The sequence below is a fragment of the Cuculus canorus genome, chromosome 5 (assembly GCF_017976375.1).
Source record: "Cuculus canorus isolate bCucCan1 chromosome 5, bCucCan1.pri, whole genome shotgun sequence".
Classification (NCBI taxonomy): domain Eukaryota; kingdom Metazoa; phylum Chordata; class Aves; order Cuculiformes; family Cuculidae; genus Cuculus; species Cuculus canorus.
In genome coordinates, this window is record NC_071405.1 from 68,528,269 (window position 1) to 68,550,872 (window position 22,604).

Genomic DNA, 22,604 nt, shown 5'->3' on the forward strand with positions numbered 1-22,604 from the left:
GCGATTCAGGCTCATTTGCAAACCAGCAGCTCAGGCTGGGAACCAGCCAAGCTGGGGGAGAACAGCAAAAGCTTGACATTTAAAACTTGAAAACATAATAAATGTACTTAAATACGCAGCTCCCCATGCTCCTTGCCTGTCCCACCGCCTCTGTCCCCGCTTCCCAGTGCTCATTAGCAAGTCCAAGTGGGTTTTAAGCTGATTAGAGCCCGGCTCCCAGCGAGCCTGAGCTTTGGGCAGAATAAAGTTGTTCCACACCATCGCAGGTTTGGGTCCGGGAGGCTTTTAATGAAGCCCGTGCCGTGTGGAGCAGTGACTGCTGATATCGAGGAGCCGGGCGTGCTCATGGAGGCAGCGAAAACATCTCGTTTATGGAGACAGACCCCTTCTTGATGGGCAGGAGGGCAGATTTTTGATGCTCTGCCTCTCTGCGTGCTCACACAAGGAGCAGCGGTGCTGCTGTTGCGGCTCAGCAGAGCCAGGCGGGAGCTGGGACGGAGTTTGGCCACTCGTTCCTGGCACTGATGGGAGAATGCTGTCACTGCAAAGGCACAAAGTCACTGCGAAGCACTGTGTCCACCCCAGGTGCTCAGCACCACCCAGGATGCTCAGCCCCAAAGCAGCTCTGCTGGGATCCACTGCGACCTCGGGAACTTCAGCCAATTCCTTAAAACAATCCTTGCATCGGCCAGACGGAGCCCTGCACCCTGTTCTAATGGGTCTGTGAACTGGTGTGAGCGGCTTTGCAGTGGGTTCGGGCCCCAAAAGCTTTTGGCTGTGCTTTGTGCAGTGTAGCCGAGCTGTGCCAGCAGCTCCCGGAGAGCGGAGCAGCCTCCAGGGCTTTGGCTTTCTGGTTCGCGAGCGCGTGTTGCCAGCTCACGTTGAGCTTCTCACCCACCAGCACCCCAAGTCTTTCTCCTGGCTGCCCTACCCCTATTTTTCTAGGATCTCTGCATGTTTTACCAAGTTTTTCCAAGCTACTGCCTGTTCTTCTGGATTGGTGCATTTTTCCCATGGATACTGCCCTCACCAACCTCTCTGATCTCCCAGGGTTTGGATCTGCCTGCCTGCAAACATCTTTAAAGCAAACATGATCCCCTCCTGTTGACTCCAAGTCGCCAAAGGTGCGGCGGCTCTTATTGCCTTACTTCTTCCAAGGAAGAGCGGAGGCTCTGCCAGCAGCTCCCTCCGACACACGCAGCCCCGGAGCGCTCGGCAACATTTCCCAGCCCCCAGGGATCGCTGGCAGGAAGCAATCTGGCAGCCAAGATGTTTAGAGGAGACTAATGTCTCGAAGCCACTGAACCATTTAATTGCCAATAAATCCAGCCCACGTGTAAATAATTATGGAGACCCAGGAGCTGTGTCGTCTGCGGTGGAAGGAAGGAGCCGGCAGCCTGTAAATGCCCTGTGGCAGGTGTATAAACTCAGATTTCTTGTTAATACGGGAGGAACAAGCATCATTTGGCCTCCCCGGATATCACCCAGCGCTGGTTTGGGCTCATGGTGGCCCCAAGGAGCGATGCTACCTGCCAGGGTCAGGAGGGCTGACAGTGTGAGGGCAAATCTTAAAAGTTCAGCCTTTTTTATGCAGTTCCAAATCAAGCTTTGCCCAGGCTCTTATTACATCTCAGAGGGATTATTGCAATGTTTGCCATGTATAAGAGACCTTCAAGGATCACCACCAAGTTGAGTGGTGTGGTTGATGCTCCTGAAGGACAGGATGTCATCCAGAGGGACCTGGACAACCTGGAGAAGTGGGGCTGTGGGGACTTCATGAGGTTCAACAAGGCCAAGTGTAAGGTCCTAGACCCGTGTCAGAGCAACCTGCGGTTTCAATACAGGCTGGGGATGGGGGGACAGGATTGGGAGCAGGCCTGAGGAAGAGGAATTTGGGTGCTGGGAGGGGAGAAACTCAACAGGAGCCAGTGATGTGCGCTCGCAGCCCAGAAACCACCCATGTCCTGGGCTGCATCCAGAGCAGTGGGACCAGCAGGGAGGGAGGGGATCCTGCCCCTCTGCTCCGCTCTGAGAGACCCACCTGGAGCCTGTGTCCAGCTCTGGAGTCCTCAGCACAGGGAGCACATGGAGATGATCCGAGGGCTGAGCAGCTCCTGTCCGAGGCCAGGCTGGGAGAGTTGGGGCTGTTCATCCTGGAGAAGGGAAGGCTGTGGGGAGACCTTAGAGCAGCTTCCAGGGCTGAAAGGGGCTCCGGGAGAACTGTGGAGGGGCTCTGGATCAGGGAGTGCAGGAATGGGATGAGGGGAACGGTTTTGAGCTGCAAGAGGGGAGACTGAGATGAGATCTTAGGCAGAACTGTTTTGCTGTTCAGGTGGGGAGGCCCTGGCCCAGGGTGCCCAGAGCAGTGGTGGCTGCCCCATCCCTGGAGGGGTTCCAGGCCAGGTTGGATGGGGCTTGGAGCCCCTGATCCAGTGGGAGATGTCCCTGCCCATGGCAGGGGGTGGGACTGGATGGGACATAAATATCCCTTCCAACCCATGCTGTGGTTCTGTTCTATGATCTCTCTCCAGCCGTGTCACAGCCGTGCTGGCAGCAAGGATGGGCTTTCCCCCCACAGCCCGGGTGGAGCCTGCAGCTCCCCTTCATCCCTTGCTGTTGGCTTTCTCGCGTTGCTGTCTGATTTCCCTTTCAAATCCTCATTTTCCAGGACATTGAATAAATCATTCCCAGCGCTGGGCTTGCTGCTGAGCTGATCCCGCCGCCTCTCACGTCTTTGCTGCTCTTGCATCAATCTTACTCATCTTTGGATTTCAATTTTCCCTGTGTGGGGCTAGAGGCGAGCAAACAAGCTCAATTTATGCAAGTTTGAGGGCTCAACGCCTTATTTCCCCTTTATCTGTGCATCCAGACGGCCGCGAGTCTTGCCTCTGGTCTGTGCTGGGATCGCTCCGTGCATTACCAGCTGGAAAGGCTGGACTTGGGTGAGGGGCACCTCTGGCTGTGCAAGCACAGAGTTGGCAGTGCCGTCACTGCTGTGGTGGTGTGGAGCCTTCCCCTCTGCTGTTTGGCCTCACAAAGCCACCCCGGCCGAGCAGGGGTGTCACCAGAGCCTCCCTCCCTGCTGCTGTCTCCAAAGGAGTAGCGTCGGTCCAGCAATTTGGCTTTTCCCTGGGAGTTGATGGGTTCCTATAGCAACCGAGAGATGCTCGCCGCGGCTTTTACCTTTATGACAATAAAAGAGCGCTCGCACTCATTTTCTGAAATTGGTAGCCGTCACCCTGCATGCTGCGATGCTGCTTGCGTGTCATCAACATGATTAGACTCATCAGCAGCCAGGACATTGGTTAAAGCAAAGCTGAGGCTGAAGCAATTCCCCCTCCAGCCCAGGACCCATGGCTGTAGGACCCTTTGGAGTGGGATCTGCCACAGGATCCCTCCAGGCTCGTTGCTGGACGAGGGGCTGCAGGACAACCCTGTCCCTGCTGCACTAAATGCCTGGCTCTTGCCTATCACCCCAAAAAGGTGGATATTAGAATGCGGTAACAACGATGCTTTGGCTGTGGGATTTTTAGGAGGGGGCTCTCCCAGCCCTGATCCATGGAATTAAGTATCCAAAAGCCATATTTTTATTGTGAGAGGACATAGTGACTGTGGAGGGTAATTAAGGATCTGCTTGCCATCTGCTAGGGGAGCAGAATGAAGGGTAAACCGACTGAATGAAAAGTAAATGGGGGTTTAAGACATCTTCGGTAATTTGCTGCAGCGAGAGCTTGTTCTGCTTAAAGAAATTAAAATGCGAGCGCTCAAAACCATCTTGTGGTGAGCCGAGGAGGAGGAGGTACCGGGGGAATATGAGTACATTCATCAGCTGCGGCTCTGTCAATAATTCACCACCGCTAACGGATGCAGCAGTTCACGGAGAGGCAACATCCACATGGAGATCTTCAGTTTGTTCGATCCAACGAGATCCAGGGCATTTTCCTGCTGCCCTTTGTGTGTTGAGGAGGGAAAGTGGTATCCAGGTGGTCCCAGGCGAGTGGTAAAGCAAGCAGTGATGCCCGATGCCAGGAACGGACCACGCGCCTGCTGGAAACTGCCGCCCACCGAGTCACCAGTGCTGATCTTGGATTCGGCCCTCAGAGGGTTCATCATCACAGGATTGTAGCTTTGAGTTAAACAAAACAATTTGTTTGAGTTAAGCAGAATAATTACCCCAGCTCTCTGGCAATCGGGTTTTAAGCGTCTGCAGAGGCAGCAGGGGTGGGGAGGAGCACGGGCTGGAAGAAGAAGTCCATTTTGCAAGGCAGCAGCAGGAGTACAAGGAATAAAAGTAGGCTATTCTATATATTACATAGGTTATCTACATCCATTATCAACCCAAGGTGACTATCTGGATGCTGGGTAGGTGCTTTGCCTGCAAGCGATAGGTTGGGTTTCAAAGATGCTTCTCCTCCACAAGCCCTGCGTGAGCCCTGCCGAAGGCTGTGGAGGTGCCCGAGGCATTTCCCAAGCCCTAAATTCACCAGGTGAAGTAATGAGGGAAGAGAAGAGAAGGTGGTGCTTCAAACGACTCCTTGTTAGAATGCTGCTGTGTTCCCTTCTGAATGTTGTGGGTTTCATTCTCCGCCTGTAGAAGCTGCACTTTTAACGTTGGTAGAGGGACTCTCTCCATGCAGCATCAGAACTCTCCTTCGGTGCTGCTGGTGCTGCCGGGAGAAGCGATAGCTCATAGTTCTCACCTGGAGCCCTGCGTGTAGGGGGCCTGCAAGAAAGCTGGGGGGACTTTTTACGAGGGCATGGAGTGACGGGATGAGGGGAAGTGGCTTTGAATTGAAAGGGGAGAGGTTTAGATGAGACATTAGGAAGAAATTCTTCATGATGAGGGTGGGGAGGCCCTGGCCCAGGTTGCCCAGAGCAGTGGTGGCTGCCCCATCCCTGGAGGGGTTCCAGGCCAGGTTGGATGGGGCTTGGAGCCCCTGATCCAGTGGGAGGTGTCTCTGCCCAGGGCAGGGGTGGGACTGGATGGGCTTGGAGGTCCCTTCCAACCTGAACCATCCCAGAATTCTATGAATTCTACGATTTTAAGCAGCTGAGAATTGAGATTTGTGTGTGATTCCATTGCCATCCCGGAGTTGCCCCATGTGGAAGGTGTTGCCTACCACGGGTTTCCCTGGATCCCCTTCCCTCCCCAGCCTCGAGCTCTAAAATCCCAGCTGTGTCTGAAGCTTTGCTGGGTCACAGGTACGAGAGGGAGATGCTGTTACAGTTGGCGTTCCGCAGACTGCAGAAGCGGCGCTGGTCCTTTCACAGCTCGCCCTGACGGTATCGGTTTGCCACCGAAGGGATGACACTGATAATAGTATTGATGAGGAAAACTGAGGTCTGAGATTGGGAGGGAAGATGTGTTGGCATTGATTCCCTAAGCGCTTTGCTTGGTCTGCGGCTTGTTTCTTGTCATCCTGCGGCCACTTAGGGAGAGCAGAGCTGGATCAGTGACAGCTCGGATGTTTAGCAGCTGTTTGGAGAACACCAGCAGTGGTGGCTCCCAGAGGAAAAGCTGTGACTCCAAGGAGCACCAGGGCAGCTACAGACGATGGGGCAATCACTGATGCAGTGCCTGTTGAGCGTGTTCATCCATCTACATCCCTGTTCTACTGCCACAGGCCGTGTAACAGCATCTCATCAAAGGCTTTGTAATTCAATTAACCGAGAGCTCGCGCCTGGAGGGGACAACCAGGCCAGGTGGCTGGGGGGCACCAGCCTGGCCGTGTGGGTCTGGGGGCTGGCAGGGAGCTCAGCAGCTTGCCCAGCAGCTTTTCCCAGGCAGGAGGTGCGTGGTGCCGAGCGGTTGGACGGCAGCTGGAGCTGGCGGAGGCAGCCCGTGCGCTGCCTGACCCAGCCAGCATCCTGCACCAAACACAATGACTCATTTTTTTCCCCCCAGGGTAAATGACTCGTTATTTCTGGAGAAGTCGGAGCGCTCTGGGCTGCCAAACCCCACGGGCTTTGGCAGGGAGCGAATCGCTGGAAGAGGAGCTCGACTGCGTGAGGTGGTTCAAAGCCAATTTGGCGGATGATGACAGCTGAGCAGAAATGGGGCCAATTGGCTGCTTTAGGGGTGTTCTCCTGGAAGCTCCAGCCCTTTTGCTGCCTGAGCCTCTTGCTCAGGGCCCTCCCAGCCCTTAGCAACCGGCGACTGTGGAGAGGGGCAAAGTGATATTGGTTTTATGTGACTCCTTCCTCCTCGCCTGTGCTGGATCATGGAATGGTTTGGGTTGGAAGGGACCTCAAAGCCCATCCAGTCCCCGCCCCTGCCATGGACAGGGACACCTCCCCCTGGATCAGGTTCCTCAAAGCCCCATTTCAACTCAAACCATTCTATGATTTCCCTTCCGCTGCTCATCCTGGTGATCCTTTTCTATTTTAAAATGGTTAGGTTTGGGGGTAAAGAAGAGCCCCCTTGGGAAGGCAACTGGCGAGAAGAGCCAGGAATGTAATCCTTACTGGAAGGCTGACTTCTAGTAGCTCCATTTTTAGCTGAAAGAAGTGAAAATCAGCCTATTTTACTCTCATCCATGTTGCAAATCTTCCTTTTTGGCTTGAACCAAGACCTGAGAAGAGAGAGATGGGCATGGTTTGTTTGGCCCATGAAACCTCTGCTTGCAAAGAAATGCAAAAGCTATTTTGCAAGACCTGTTCAGGAAACCAGACATGAAGGGATTCCCGACTCGAGCCATGGAAACGTTAATAAAAGTAAATTAATAAAGTAAATTAATAAAGTAAAATAGATCAACATTTCCCAAGCATTCTCTAGGCAGGATCCTCCATGAACAAGGTTTGTCTGATGATGCCAGTGGAACGGAGGAGGTTCTTGTTTACTGGCTTTTGTGTCAACAGCAATCGTCTTCGTCACCGATGACAACAAGACAAGACAAACATAGCAGGGAGGGGGCTAAAACCAGTGGAAAATTACTGAGCTAATTTTGTTTGCTGGGCCTGATTGGAAGACAAAGGAGGAAATTTCCAAGAGGCAATTCAGTACACATGAAAAAAAAAATCTGAGATCCTTCATGTACATTTATAGCTAATGCCGCATCTCCATTTATTCGGAAAGGCAGGACAAAGGATTTCATCATTTGCAGCTCTGGGAGAAATGGGAACGGTAATCAAATAATGGTGGTAATACCTCACATATAGGTAAGCTCTTTGAAATTATAATTTCTCAAGTGCTTTCGAAAGAACAGCAGCATAATAAATCATATTATCTTCCTCTTAGAGCTGTAGATGTTGGAACAGCCCAAGGCCAACAGCCTGAGTCCTGCCTGCTGTGAAACCTCTAGGGTGGTCCCTGAGCTTTTTGCTTTTGAAGATCTCTGGTACAACCCTGTTGGTGGTACCAACCTGCTTAAAGAAGGTATGGGGCAAGACAGAGAAAGGTGGGATCAGCCTGGGGAGAAGGGCTGGGGGCGCTGGGGAAGCAGAAGCTCAACAGGAGCCGGGAACGTGCGCTCCCAGCCCAGAAACCACCCGTGTCCTGGGCTGCATCCAGAGCAGTGGGACCAGCAGGGAGGGAGGGGATCCTGCCCCTCTGCTCCGCTCTGAGAGACCCACCTGGAGCCTGTGTCCAGCTCTGGAGTCCTCAGCACAGGGAGCACACGGAGATGATCCGAGGGCTGAGCAGCTCCTGTCCGAGGCCAGGCTGGGAGAGTTGGGGTTGTTCAGCCTGGAGAAGGGAAGGCTGTGGGGAGAGCTTAGAGCAGCTTCCAGGGCTGAAAGGGGCTCTGGATCAGGGAGGGCAGGGATGGGATGAGGGGAATGGTTTTGAGCTGAAAGAGAGGAGACTGAGATGAGATCTTAGGCAGAACTGTTTTGGTGTTCAGGTGGGGAGGCCCTGGCCCAGGTTGCCCAGAGCAGTGGTGGCTGCCCCATCCCTGGAGGGGTTCCAGGCCAGGTTGGATGGGGCTCAGAGCCCCTGATCCAGTGGGAGATGTCCCTGCCCATGGCATGGGGTGAGACTGAATGAGATTTGAGGTCACTTTCTTCACAAACAGTTCCATGGTTCTAAGATTCCATGAAAATCTGCAATGGTCCTACTGAGAAGGAGAATCATCTCCTACCTCATCCTGACAGTTAAAAAGCCATTGATCCCAGTATTAGGAATAACTGAGACACACGCAATACAGAACTGAGTGGACAGCTGCAATGTGAGGCTGAAAACCATCCCATGCATCCATCCTGGTGGTACCAGGGGCCGTAACCAGCCAGAAAGCCACTGATGTCCTCCTGCCAGCGCTGCTGGATGCTGGTGTGCGTGTTCACAGATCTGGGTGTGTTGGCAGCAGTGACCAAGGCTTTTACTGGGAAGCTCCTGCTGATTGAGCTGGAACTTGGCCTCCCCACCCTCACAGCAAAACATTTCTCCCTAAGATCTCATCTCAATCTCCCCTCTTGCAGCTGAAAACCATTCCCCTTGTCCACTCCCTGATCCAGAGCCCCTCCCCAGCTTTCCCAGAGCCCCTTTCAGCCCTGGAAGCTGCTCTAAGGTCTTCCTGCAGCCTTCTCTTCTCCAGGCTGAACAACCCCAACTCTCTGATGGCAGAGGTGCTCCAGCCCTCTGGCTTTGAGCCTGATTTTGCCTTGTGTAGCAGAAAGCTTTCAATCCATGTGGTGAATTAAAATGAGCGACGCAATGGATGAATAAGGATGCAAGGAGCTCCACGTTTCTTTTTAAAACAGAGGTCAGAAAATCGAAGATGAAAGGATGCTTTTGATTTCCCGTTTGAGCTGTGTTGGCTGCCAAATACAATGGAACAGGCGATTTTTTTAACAATCTAGGAGAAAACCTCATCTCTTTGGGCTTTATTCTTGTTGTTGATTTGTAGGCAGTGGTGAAACTGCGCTTGCTGTGTCCCCAAAAGCTCAGCTTTGCAGAGCAGTGGAAACCACCGCCTGGAGAAGGTGAGCTCCGTGACTAACCTGTCCGTCTGTCTGTCCTCCTCCCGGCTGCCCACAGGGCTCCCATCAGGACAAACAGCCTCGTATTGCCTGTGCCGCTTCAGCGATTCCAAATCTCAGGGCAGGAACCTGTTTGGTTTGAAATGCCTCAATTTAAAGAAGCAAACCTGAGCGTTTTGCTGATTCTGACCCGACTCACCTTCTTCTGGATTTAACGGTGTGAGTGAACCTCGGCTGGGAAACGCGAGCCTCGCGTCCCTGACAGGGATTGGGTGACTGCATCACCTGTGCTTATCGCTTTTCCCAGCTAATTAAAGGTAGGAATTATCACGTCAAGCAGGAGCTGCTCGGTGCCGCTGGCGCTGGCCGTGTCCAGCCCTCGGCTGAGCAATTCCCACCGGGTTTGTGCCTTCGCCAGCACTCAGCCCCAGATTAGAGGGAATTTATCACCCAGGTCCATTTTCCCTGCTGCGGCTGCAAGAGGTGGAAATGCTTTTAGTACCTCTGGGCAATTCCGTTCCTTCCCAGGGCCTCCATCAAAATGCTAAATGGAGAAAAAGCCTGATTTTGCTCAGGGGAAGATGGGGTGATGGTTCCCATCCTTAGACGCTCCGAGCTACTCTTGATGCCGCGGAGGCTCGGGGGTAATGCTGCTGCGGAGAAACTGGCTGGAATTTGTGTATTGAATAAGAAACCCTCATAGTTTGATGCTGAAAAACTCCAGCTTGAGTGTAGCAGTGCTAAAAATGGCTTTTAAATGTTTTTACCGATTTCTTTGCTAGCTTTTAGCATTGACTGCTGACTTTCTGCTATCAGCTTGGGCTTTATCTCATTAATGGACAACCCTATTGCAGGAGAATGTGCCCCAAGGTCTGGGGTCATCCCTTTTCCTGCTATGCCAGTGCCTCTCGCTTCACCTCGCAGCTCATGGGATGAGCTCTGGCTCGCTGGCAATATCCTGACCTTGTGTCTGAACGTTGCTTTTCTGGTGGGACATGTTGGTGTCACCCATCCCAAGCCAAGGCTGCGAGGTTAAAGCAGCTGCTGCTGGAAGCAGAGCCCCGGGCAGGACGTGCAGCAGGAGGAGCCTTAATGATGCTAAAATCCAGGGGCAATCAGGACATCCCAACCTTCCCTTCCATCCGCAGGCGGCTCGGGGAGCCCACCCACTGAGAAGTGCTACCTCAAGTGTGGCCTAAACCAAGGCCAAAATGAGGTTGGAATAAATACCATCAGGGTTCAACCAGCCATGCCTGCTTGGTAAACCTCCTTCAGCTCCAGACTGAGCTTCACTTGAGGAATTATAGAGTCATTAAGGCTGGAAAAGCCCTCTAAGCTTATCCAATCCAACCACCAGCCCAACTCTACCGTGCCTGCTGTGTCCTGAAGTGCCACATCTGCATGGGTTTTGAACCCCTCCAGGGATGGAAGCTCCACCACTGCCCTGGGCAGCCTCTGCCAGGGTTTCACCACTTTGTTAGTAAGGAAATCTTTCCTATTATCCAATCTAACCCTCCCCTGGCACAACTTGAGGCCATTACCTCTCATCCTACCACTTGTCACTTGGGACAAGAGACCAGAAACGCTTTGGGTTCGGGGTTTATTGATGCAGGTGAGGGTGTGACACCCAGTGCAGAAGAGACCACGAGGGCTATGCGAGAGCCCATGAGGATATCCCAGTCACGTACCCCCAGATCCGACCCTTCAGCTGGGGCAGGGCTGGAGGGCAGCGGCTCGGGGTCTATCCCGGCTCCGCAGCCCCCTCGTTTGCCTCTGCAGGTTTCAGATGGATATTTTTGCTGGTATTTGTAGCGCTGTAGTGAGAAATCAAAGTAAATGAAAGCACATCTTGAGTCATTACCTTGTTAAAAAGAAAAGCGCATCCAACCATTTTTTTTTTTTCCTCAGGCAGAGCTGTTTGATGGCAAAGCTCTCCCGGAGCCCCAGCGGCCTCATCTCTCCAGCCTGTCCCCCAAGGATCTGCCACCACCGCTGACAGCGACAGAGACAAACGTGACCGGATCGATAGGCTTCTTGGGATGTGGTTAAGCTGCAGTCAAGAATCGCTTATTTTGGTTGGATTCGAATCAATACCAACACGCAGCCTGAGCTTTTGAAGCCTTTATTAGAGGGAAGGACAAGCCACGCGCCTCCTGGTGTGCTTTGCTCCTCCAGGATGAGCGATCCAGCCTCTGGCCCGAGCACAACCCTGTGTGGCTGAGAGAAAGCTGCGAGAAGCAAACAAAAGTTAGCGGCTTTGTACACAACAGAGGTCACGAGCGTCCATGTAGCATTGCATTTGATGGCCCCCATCTCTGCTGGTTGCACCACAGGAGATAACATGGTCCTTCTAGGACCGTTCTGAAGGTCTCAGCAGGAAGGCAAAGGGCAGCAGCTCATGCCTGGGCATAACAAGAGAGGATTAGGGGTCCTCTTAGCATCCATCCGGCTGTCGCTGCACCAGAGGATGCCAAGCTCCTCACCGAGAGCATGAGTGAGGGCCAACCCCCTGGACAGCCTTCAAGCAGCGGTGAGGACATGCCATCTGGGGCTTTAAAGTCCTGTCCTCAGGCATGAAGAGTGGTGGGAGATATGTGGCTCAGCCCCACGGAGCACAGCAGCAGATGTTGGATTAAAGGCATGGCTGGGGGGGGGGCAGAAGCTGTCATGATTTGGTGCTTATGGTGACTCTGGTGCCTGTGGGCTGTCCCCAAAGGCTTCTTCCTGGGAAAATCAAGAGGTTAAAATTGAGATGGGCATCTGGGTGCAAGGAGATGTTGCCTTCTCAGTGTGCTGCTTGTGTGGACCTGGCTGATGGGCCACAGATGCAGGAGATGCCAAGCAGCATCCGACAAGCAAACCCAGCCTTTATGCGGCAGTTTCGGGGTTACAGCAGGATTCCCACCTCCACCCAAGGAGCGTGACCAAGGATGTATACAATCTTAAACTACCCTAAGAGCAAAGATTGAGACATCTTCTCCGGCAAACCCATCACTGGGCACCCCATCCTCTTGAGTCCTGCTTGGCTATGAAGAATGCGATGGTTTCACCGATGTGCCCAGCTGCATCTGCTCTCTTTTGCTGCGCACTATGGGCTGGAGAAGCTGGGAACAGATTGTTACAGAGGTGGCTTCTTCAGCAAGTCAAGAAGGTAATAGAAGTTGCCCCCATTCAAAACAAGCCGTCTGCCGCGTGCTCCCACACTGTCTCTGACTGAAGAATGCACATTTCTGGGTGTTTATTGTCCTTTCACCAATGAACCGCGATTGAAAAACACGCAGCAATTCAACTGCTACCTGAGAACCAGTGTTCTTCCAGAGGCAGAAAATGATATCTGTTGCTTAGGAACGATCTTTATCCTACAAAATGAAGACGCATGCTCTCCAAAGAGTTCTTTAAACACACCCGATGTGTGTTTGCTTGTCTTGTTTAGAGGCTGACCCGCCTTCTAAATGAACTGCAGGAGAGGACTTTGTGCATTAAAGACAGCCCTGGCTGCCTGGTATACCCAGCCATGAGGTGGGATACGGGGACTACATCCCATAATCAGCTGTGAGGTGGGATATGGGGTGTCCACTCCATACCCAGCTGTGAGGTGGGATATAGGCTACATACTCCACACCCAGATGTGATGTGAGGTAAGGGCTGTAAAAGCCCAGTGAGAAACTTTCTCGTCCCAGGCAGCGCCTGTCTTCCCACCGCCCGACACGCGGCTCTTGCTCCACGAGCCTTGCAGGGATGTGGCTCAGGCATTCCCCTTCCATTGTTCCATTTCCATGAGCCACCAAACGGTTGTTTCATTGATGCTCACGTGTTCCCAGCAATCTCTGCAATTGGGTCAGGTGGAAACACCCACCGCTGCTTCTGCATGTGGGCCAGCAGGGACGTCCTGCTCCGAGTTGCTCTGTCTTCAGTGGCTGTAGCAGTTTGTTCTCCCCAAGGAACAAAACATCCTGGAGTTGCCCCTCGGGGACACAAAACACATCAATTTTTTGCCTGGTGTTCACTCTCCTTGGCAGGCAGAAGAGACTTCTGGGAACAGCAACTTGCCACCACAATCAGCCACCAGCTCCTGCGTCCAGTCTAAAGGAAAGCGCACACCAGGTCCAAAAGCAAAACTGATCGCTTGGAGTCCTTCAGTTAAGATAATCTGGTTTGCAAAGCTATCTTATCTGAGACCCCAGCAGGAGCATCTGCCAGGGTGGAGCAGGTATTGAACCGAGAAGCCTTGCAGGACATTACACTGGAGCTCTTCTTCTTGCGGTAGAAGTAGCTGCTGAGGTGGAACCAGAACTTGTCATGGAGGGAGGCGTAGATGAAGGGGTTGTAGCAGGCAGAACTCATGGCAATCAGGTGGCATGAGACCTGGATAACATTGATATACCGCTTGTCCAGGATGATGAAATCCTCGTCGATGTCTCTGATGAAGTTCACCACCTGGAGTGGCAGCCAGCAGACAGCAAAGCACACCACCGAGATGGTGAGCACCCGGAAGGTCTTCTGCTTTGTCTTGGTCCATTTATCCTGGCAGGGATAGGCAACACCTGGGACGTTCCTCCTCCGCAGGTGGTAGGTGATGGCACAGAAGGAGGCCGATACCGCCAAAAGTGGGAGCATGTAGGACAAGAGGAGCATCAAGCACGAGTACAGCAGCCGCTCTCTCTCTTCGTGCTTCCAAAACTCTTCGCAGATGATCATGTCATGGCCAATGCTGTTGAGATCCAAATAGTGGGTGTGCAGCGACGTGGGAACAGAGGCCATGATGGAAAGCAACCAGATGCAGGCAACGAGGCAGATGCAGGACCTGCAGCTTATCCTCCTGCGGATGGGGTACGCCACCACGACGTAGCGGTCAATGGCAATGGCAGTGAGGGACAGCACCGAGACAAAGACGGTGGCCGCCTGCATCAAGGTGACAAAGTAGCACATGAACATCCCGAAGAGCCAGCCCCGCACCTCGAAGGCGTAGGAGACCGTGAGGGGGACGCAGGCGAGGCACATGATGAAGTCGGCTGCCGCCAGGTTCCCGATCAAGAAATTGGTGGTGCAGTGCAACTTCTTGGTGAGAGCGATGAGAAGGATGAGGAAGAGGTTCCCTGTGCATGCCACCGCCACCAGCATGGTGTAGAGTGGGATGAAGAGGGGTTTCAGCTCCAGGAGGAGGTCCAGGCCAGTGAAGAGAGGGGCTGAGCTGTTCTGCCAGGAGTCATTGGGCAGCTGACTGTGAGCCATGCCGTGTCTCTCCCGCAGCCCACGCTGCTTCTCCACACCTTGAAGTCAAGCAGAGATGAGACCGTTAATCCCAAAGGGAACAGAAATGCGCTCTCATTGTACTTTTGGGCAGAAGAACCCATCCCCTGGGTCTGCGTCATCTCCCCGAGCCCCGTGGTGATGCAGCTCTGGCTCAAAAGATGCTGTGACTTTTAAGCATGACCGTGTCCCGTGGCAGACGCAGCGGAGCTTCCGCACAGAGAAAACAGGGAACACGGCTACGAAATGGTTAACCAGCAGAGATCCGCCAGGAGCAGCCGGACAGGCTGAGCAGTTTGGGTGCTTCGTGGAAAGCAACCCGGGAGCTGTGCTGGCAGAAAGCAGAAATCAAAGGCATTCCTGCAGTTTTCCTTCCCGTTTTCCCCCACCAGCCCTGCCGCTGCCCTCTGGCCGCCCCGCTCGGCACAAGGGTCACCCCGTGTCCACCTCCATCCCATGCCCCTCTCCATCCCAGCCCACCCCAACATTCCCCATCCCACGGGGTTATTCTACCCCGGCGGTTGTTTCTCCAACACCTCTCCCCATTCCTTTGGCTGATTACCTTGGAGCTTGGGCTTCTGCCTGGAGTGGTTTTCTCTTGCTTGGAGTGTTTTTTCTCCTGCTCGGGTTGGTTTTCTCCTGCCTGGAGTGGGTTTTCTCCTTCCCTCGTAGCGACGGCGTCGGAGGGCGTGCGTGGCTCCCTGGACACATCCACACAACCGCGAGCAGTGCGAGGCGGGTGATGTCAGCGGGAACCCAACGGATACGGCGAGGCACGAAGCGTCACCCCGGGGGTCCCGCGGCCCCCACTCTCAGACCCACCGCTCCAGCCCCTCTCCAGGCCCCGGACCACCGGATCCCACCCGGGCAGAGTCAAACCGGCGTTAACCAAGCAGCTCTTGTAATGAACGGAGAGAAACCCCGGGAAAACACCCTCGGGATGGGGCTGTGATGAAGCCCTGGATCCCTGGGGTGGGGCTGGGATGGGGTTCTGGGATCTCCCCGGGATGGGGATGGAATGGGGTCCTGGGATCCCGGGATGAGGTTGGGATGTGGTGCTGGATCCCCGGGATGGGGCTGGGATGCGGTGCTGGATCCCCGGGATGGGGCTGGGATGCGGTGCCGGGATTCCCCCGGGATGGGTCTGGGATGCGGTGCCGGGATCCCCTCGGGATGGGGCTGGGATGCGGTGTCGGGATCCCCTCGGGATGGGTCTGGGATGCGGTGTCGGGATTCCTCCGGGATGGGGCTGGGATGCGGTGTTGGATCCCCGGGATGGGGCTGGGATGCAGTGTTGGATCCCCGGGATGGGGCTGGGATGCGGTGCCGGGATCCCCCCGGGATGAGGCTGGGATGCGGTGCCGGGATCCCCCCGGGATGGGGCTGGGATGCGGTGCCGGGATTCCCCCGGGATGGGGCTGGGATGCGGTGCCGGGATTCCCCCGGGATGGGTCTGGGATTCGGTGCTGGATCCACCCGGGATGGGTCTGAGATGCGGTGCCGGGATCCCCCCGGGATGGGGCTGGGATGCGGTGCCGGGATCCCCCCGGGACGGGGCTGGGATGCGGTGTTGGATCCCCGGGATGGGGCTGGGATGCGGTGCCGGGATCCCCCCGGGACGGGGCTGGGATGCGGTGCCGGGATCCCCGGGATGGGGCTGGGATGCGGTGCCGCCCCCGCCCCTGCCCGGGGGCGCGGTGGGGCTGTGCCGGTCCCGCAGCCCCGGGAAGGCGCCGCGGAGCGCTCCGTTCCGTCCCTCGGTCGCTGCGGAGGTTCGGGTCGGTCCCGCCCCGCCGCGGGGTGTCGGGGGGGCCCCAAAACGCCCTGGGGAGGGAGGGGCGGAGCTGTGGAGGGAGGGGAGAGTGGGACGAGGAGGGTAACGGGGTGCGGGCAGACACGGTGATGGTGCTGTGGGGCGAGGGGAGAGTGGGACAGAGGGACGATGGGGGGGAGGCAGCCGTGGGGCGAGGGGGCAGTGGGTGGGCATGAGGGGAGTGTGGGGTGAGGGGAGTGTGGGACACGGGGAATGTGGGGTGCGAGCAGCCACGGGTGATGCCCGGAGCAGGGGTGGCTGCCCCATCCCTGGAGGGGTTCCAGGCCAGGTTGGATGGGGCTCGGAGCCCCTGATCCAGTGGGAGGTGTCCCTGCCCATAGCAGGGGTGGGACTGGGTGGGCTTGGAGGTCCCCCCTCTCATTTCAAGCTTTCAGCCCGAGGAAAGCCCTCTTGCCGCTCTCCTGCACCCACCCCACGGGCACGCTGCTTTTGAGGTTCCTCAGGTCCCAGTGGGGCGAGGAAGGGGATGCAGTGGCTCTGCCCTCAGGCGAAGGTGGGCAAAGCCTTGTGGGGAAGCCCTGGCAGAGGCTGCCCAGGTGGAGTCTCCATCCCTGGAGGGGTCCAAACAGTGCTTAGATGTGACCTTGGGGACGTGGTTTAGCTGTCGCAGTGGGGTTGGACTGGATGAGTTGAGAGGGCTTTTCCAACCCTGGCCTTGGACACCCCCAGGGATGGGGCAGCCACAGCTTCCCTGGACACCGGGTGTTATCCCTGCACTGGAGGATGCACACCCTGAGGTGTCGGAGCAGTTTGTGCCGCTGCAGGTTGTGTCTTCCCTTCCACAGGATCCACTTGGAGCGTGCACAAGCTCAATTCCTTTCCCATCCTCTTCCCACCTTTTCTTTCCACCTCTGCCACATCACAGATGCTTTTTTTCACTCTAATTTTCCTTTTGGAAACGATTCACCACTTATTTGAAGTCAATAGTTGCTGCACCATCGATTGATGCTCAGATAAGGACTTGGAAACGGGGGCTTGGGAGAAATTACCCTTAATTGGGCTTTTATTACTGTAAGGCGGTGGCATCAGGTGATTAAGAGGAACTGAGTGTTATTCTGGTATCAATTTTGGTGGCCGGATGAAGTTAACGTACAGCTCCTAACAAGATTTGTGTGGCAAACAATTATATTGGTGTCCGGTGACTGCGGTAATTACTTGGTTTCCATTCCATTATGTGAGAGTGTTTATGGCCAGCTTGGTGGCAACGAGAGGTGCAATTAAAGGTGGGCTAATTGCCACGCTGACCCAGGCACAGGGCATAACAATAAAAGCTTTGCACCCTTTGGTGTGGAGGGAGCTCGTGGAGATCAAGCCGTGGAAAACCTTCCTTTTCCTGGGCTAAAAAAGCTCCCAGATGAGCTGGGAGGTTGTTGGTTCCACAAGTGTGGAGCTCCTGGCTCTTCCTAGGGAGAGGTTCTGGCTGTGCCGGGCTCTTTGCACCCATGGGTGCAGCCTGGTGCGTTGCCCTCGGGGTCATAATGGGATCGTCAGGACTCCACAAATCTTTTGATTTGCCTCGAGAAGGGCAGGATTTGTGGTTCCTTGGTAGGACTTAGATGCTGGTCCCAGCTGGACAGGGAAGGAGTTGGAGCCCTATCCAAACTGGCCTTGGACACCTCCAGGGATGAGGCAGCCACCACTGCTCTGGGCAACCTGGGCCAGGGCCTCACCACTCTCCCAGCAAAACAGTTCTGCCTAAGATCTCATTTCAATCTCCCTTCTTTCAGCTCTAAACTGTTCCCCTGGTCCTCTCCCTGATCACAAGCCCCTCCCCAGCTTCCCTGGAGCCCCTTTCCGTACTGGAAGCTGCTCTACGGTCTCCCCAGAGGAAGATGTCCCTGCCCATGGCAGGGGGTAGAACTGGATGGGCTTTGAGGTCCTCTCCAACCCAAACCAGCCCACGATTCTATGATCCTCCAGCACAAGACGCTACTCAGAGTAGCTGGTGTTTCGGACTGCCCTCCTCGGTCAGCTGTTCAGAGGTACCTGTAACTGAAGGACACGAGTTCCAACGCTGACACCAAGAGCTCGGGTAATTCCGTATGTGCCCAGCTCTGCCCAGGCCCTCTCCTTGAATTCTGAGCTATTAAAGACAAAATAGTAGAAGCTGCTCTCTGAAGTCCATCCTCTCCATTCGGTGGACTCAGAGCTGGAGATGTTTCAGGGCGATTATTGTTAGCAAGTTTCTTTCTCAGCTGTAATGGGAACAGGGAAAATAACACAGAATGTCTTCGCAGTCACAGCTAATCACAAGAAGGGAATGTTCTGACTGCGAAATAGCCCTGGTACGGACAGGAACAGCTCCTCGCTCTCTGCACGCACCACTTCTGGGAAACACTCAGCGGCGTCTTTGTATCACAGCCGAGAGACTTGCAGCATTATTGGAAAGCTGACTTATTTTTAGAGATCAGTTCAAAGGGGCACTTAAAGATGACCAAACCCACCCTGCGGTGAGGCAGGAGACCTGCCAGTCTCCTGTCACTGACGCACACGTGAGTCCCCTTGTGTTTCAAGCCTTAAACCAGTGTTTGTTCTGACGGAGAATAATGACCGTGAGCTTTGTGACCGCTGAACCTGGGCATTATCCCAGTAACGGCAATGTTGGAACCAAACACGGGATGGAGGGAACAGCCCCGTTTGAGACGGGGCGCAAAGAGAAGGTCACACAAAGCTACTTTAAAATGTATTTTCATACAGGTACAGAGCGAACGTGGTGTGAATCCAGTGTTAGCAAACTAAAGCTGCCCTCACAATCGCTGTCTCGGAGAGCTTTATCCCACTGATGGCGTACGCTGCTTCCCTCTATCGACCTCTGGAGTCAGCGTCACAGAGGAGGCACAGGTTAGAGGAGCTTCTGCCTTCACACGAGTACACAACTATGGGTTCTTTGACTAGATGTGGGAAATGACCCTTCGCAGAGCAACAAAGGGTGGAAAACAATGAACTGCTAGAAGACATTTAACATCAGATAATTCTACGCAAGCCTGTGATGGAAAAATGTTATTTGTAGCCTCCCTGGTCACCACTCTTGCTTTCCCCATAGACAATCATACCTGACCCTCTTTTGGAGAGGCTGAAGGAGATAAAGAACGGATTAAAAATGACCAACAAGACAGAAAATGTATTTTTTTTTCCTGCTCCTCCCCCCATTCTGTAATACTGTTTGGCCAATGAAGGGGACATTGTAGGAGGGAACTACACAGCAAGGAATGTGAAATAGTTACAATGACACCATTGATTTAAGATCACAATGACAGCTTCCTTTAAGGTGCCAGATCCACGTAGGTGAAAAATCTGTCCTCCTCCAGGCGCAGCTGAAACAAATAGGAAACATCTCCAGAAAACAGCACGGGGGACCTTGCAGGAAAGGGAAACAATGTCCATGCGGAACAAAATGGGGCAGGACAGGGAGGAAACCAGGTTCGGTGGCTTTATCAGTTCTATTCTTGATCATCACGGTTGCTGATGCTTCCAAAGAACTGCTTTTCTTTTGTCACTGGTGTCTCCTGATGAACTGCAGACAATCCATGTTCAGACTGGAATGGTTGGGTTGCTACAAGCTGGGAGAAGGCAGAAGTGAGATTTCAGTTCAGCACGCGCCGCCGTGGGCATTCCGCTCTTGCCCCTAATTCCATTTGCTGTCAGTTCAGAGCTGGGTTTGTGTGTTGGGGTTCTTTCATGACTGATAACCGGCACTTCTGCCTCCCCTACCCCCTATTATTGTTGTCAGCGGTACGACTCCGTCAGAGCTGGGACAAGAGGCAGCTCTGCGGCGGGGCTGGCGCGCGTCTCACTGCTCTGCGGCCGGAGGTTCCTCCTCCGCCTCCTGCTTCTCCTGCTGAGACTCCGGAGGGATGAGGTACTGCACCTCCTCGGTGTTGATTGCCACTTTATCAGGTTGCAGCCACCGCTTCAGATGCTCCAGCGTGCTGAGGGAAGGAAAAGACACCAAGTGAAACAAGGGATTCCTCACAGGATTGTATGAAAAAAGAATCACAAAAATCCCCCACATGTATTTCTTCCACCCATGCGGGTATTCCTGCTGCCACAGAGAAGCTCTAGCACAAGACTAATCTGTGTGTCAGAGAAGCATGCGGAATCATTCATTCCACAAAGCCATTATGCTGTCGTTGGGCTCTTCCAGCTCTTGGAAGACAGGTTTTGTGCTCAGATTCCTCTCAATGAAAAGAATCCCTAGCAGGTACATCAGCCTTTGTGTTCCTGAGGCACCAGTCTGCCTCAGTAGCCAAAGACTACCCTTACAATTCCAGCTTTCGGGGCTGGAAGTAAGAAAACTAGCGTTTAACCAACGCAACCCACCCCAAAACTGCCTCGTGATGATTAGGAAATATCAGAAGGGAAGGAAGATAACAAAACCAAAACAGGACACGCATATAGATATATGTGACCATTAATAAAAGCAAAAGCCTAAAGAAGGAAAAGGCACTGTGGATTCTACACGTGTTTATAATTCTACGCTAGCACAGAATCATGGAGCGGTTTGGGTTGGAAGGGACGTCAAAACCCATCCAGTCCCACCCCCTGCCATGGGCAGGGACACCTCCCACTGGATCAGAGGCTCCAAGCCCCATCCAACCTGGCCTGGAACCCCTCCAGGGATGGGGCAGCCACCACTGCTCTGGGCAACCTGGGCCAGGGCCTCCCCACCTGAACAGGGAAGAATTTCTTCCTCATGTCCAATCTAAATCTTCCCCCTTCCAATTTAAAGCCATTCCCCTTGTCCTATCGCTCCAGGCCCTTGTAAAAAGCCCCTCCCCAGCTTTCCTGGAGCCCCTTTCAGCCCTAGAAGCTGCTCTAAGGTCTCCCCGCAGCCTTCTTTTCTCCAGGCTGAACACCCCCAACTCTCTCAGCCTGGCCTCGTACAGGAGGTGCTCCAGCCCTCGGATCATCTCTGTGGCCTCCTCTGCCCTCGCTCCAACAGCTCCATGTCCTTGTTACATTGGGGATTCCAGAACTCGGGACACAGGGTTCCAGGTGGGGTCTCACGAGAGCAGAAGGGAAGGTCTCTTCTCATCGCCTGCTCTTACCTCTCGTCAGAGTCGTGCCCCTCTACATACAACTCGGACTCAAACTTCTCCTGCAGGAACCGGTCCCAGCATTCCTTCTTGGCCTGGGAAAGCGTGCGCAGCATGTCCTTGGAAGTCACCTCCTGCGACAAGCCTTTGATTCGCATCAGTCTTCTCTCTGTGAAGGAAAAGGAAGCATCTTTATCTCTAATTTGATTTTCTAAAAGGGAAGAAAAGAATCCGGACTTCTGTTTCAAAGAAGCTAAATGAACTTATCAAGGCTAAGTCTTATTTTAGCAGTAATTTCCCCCCTTTATTCCAAGTTCATGTGACTATCTCTGGCATGGGCATCAGATTATATTTTTCAGGTGATGCTTCTGAAGGAAATGAGGTTTCTGCCATTGGCCAACTCTGCCCACTTTTGAGTTTGAAGAACTTTTGCAGTTCTGTTTCCATTAAATCACACAGGAAGGTTCAGATCTCATTTCCACTCAAGCATTTGCGGTAAATGAGCGAGATGCTCCATTAAAGAGTCACAAGACCCTTTCCCAGGCAGAGTGGTGAGCACTGTCACCTCAGCCACATAAATGGAGCCACAACTGTCACCAGACACTTCAGCGAGTGGAGAAATCAAAGCCTCCCCCAACACTCACCCAGAGACGCCAAATACAACTCGGAATCATGCAGGGGTGCCCAGGGCTTCAGATTTACTTGAGAAGAGCTGTCTGATCCGCTGCCCTGGCCTTCTCCTCCATTGGTGCAGAAATCCAGGAAGGAGTCTGTGAAAGCGTTGCCAGCATCCTTCTGGTCAGGGTGTGGCAGGCAGGAGCAGATTTCAGCCCAGAGGTCTTCGCTGGGCCTAGTGACAACGGAGTCGACGCTCTCAACCATTCTCATGGTGAAGTCCTGAGGCGAGGGGATTAAATGGTGAACACTGAACAGAAAGCCCTCTCTCCCAGGCCTCTCCGTCCACCCTAGCCACATCCCCAGGGGTTTCAGGGAGCCCTCAGCCCCCCAAGGATGCGTGGCCTCCCTCCAGAGCGTGGTGAGGGAACCCCTGAGCCACCAGTGAGGGCCACCTTAGAGACCCTAATGAAGGACCTCTGAGATGGATGCCTGAGAGACCCCTGAGGGACCCTAAAGAGGGACCCTGAGGGACCTCTGAGTGATCCCCCTGTGGGCCCCCCCCAAGGGAACCACAAGAGCCCATCAGGGAACCCCAATGACGGAACCATGACGGATCCCCCTGAGGTTCCCCCGTGAGGGCCCAAGAAGGGACTCCAAACCACCCCTGAGACTCCAATGAGAGACCCTCGAGGGTCCCGTCAGACCCTAAAGAGGGACCCTCGAGGGAGCCCCCCAGCGGACCCCTGAAACCCCAGTGAGGGGCCCTTGAGGAAGCCCTGAGGTTCCCCCCGAGGGATCCCCTAATGGACCCCAATGACGGCCCCCCCGCCACCGCCACCGCTCGCCGCACCTGGGCCTCCTCCGCCCCGTAACACGGAAGTGGCGACCGCTTCCTCCCATTGTTTGGCGTCGGGCCTGGCCAATCGCCGCGCTGCTCCGCGAGCGGTGGG

General features: G+C 54.3%; 2 protein-coding genes across 2 annotated transcripts; both read right to left on the reverse strand.

Annotated features, from left to right (window-relative positions):
- Positions 1 to 10,835: 10,835 nt before the first annotated feature.
- LOC104055688 (prolactin-releasing peptide receptor-like) lies at positions 10,836 to 14,743 on the reverse strand. Its single transcript, XM_054068104.1, has one exon. The coding sequence runs from the start codon at positions 14,146 to 14,148 to the stop codon at positions 13,057 to 13,059; it is 1,092 nt and encodes a 363-aa protein (XP_053924079.1). The 5' UTR covers positions 14,149 to 14,743; the 3' UTR covers positions 10,836 to 13,056.
- Positions 14,744 to 18,664: 3,921 nt separating this feature from the next.
- Positions 18,665 to 22,603, reverse strand: CCDC32 (coiled-coil domain containing 32). Its single transcript, XM_054068264.1, has 4 exons — positions 22,505 to 22,603; positions 21,681 to 21,933; positions 21,049 to 21,205; positions 18,665 to 19,929 (listed from the first exon to the last, which is right to left on the reverse strand). Exons 2-4 carry the CDS (start codon positions 21,922 to 21,924, stop codon positions 19,791 to 19,793), a joined length of 540 nt encoding a protein of 179 aa, XP_053924239.1. The 5' UTR covers positions 21,925 to 21,933; positions 22,505 to 22,603; the 3' UTR covers positions 18,665 to 19,790.
- Between the last annotated feature and the right edge of the window lies 1 nt (position 22,604).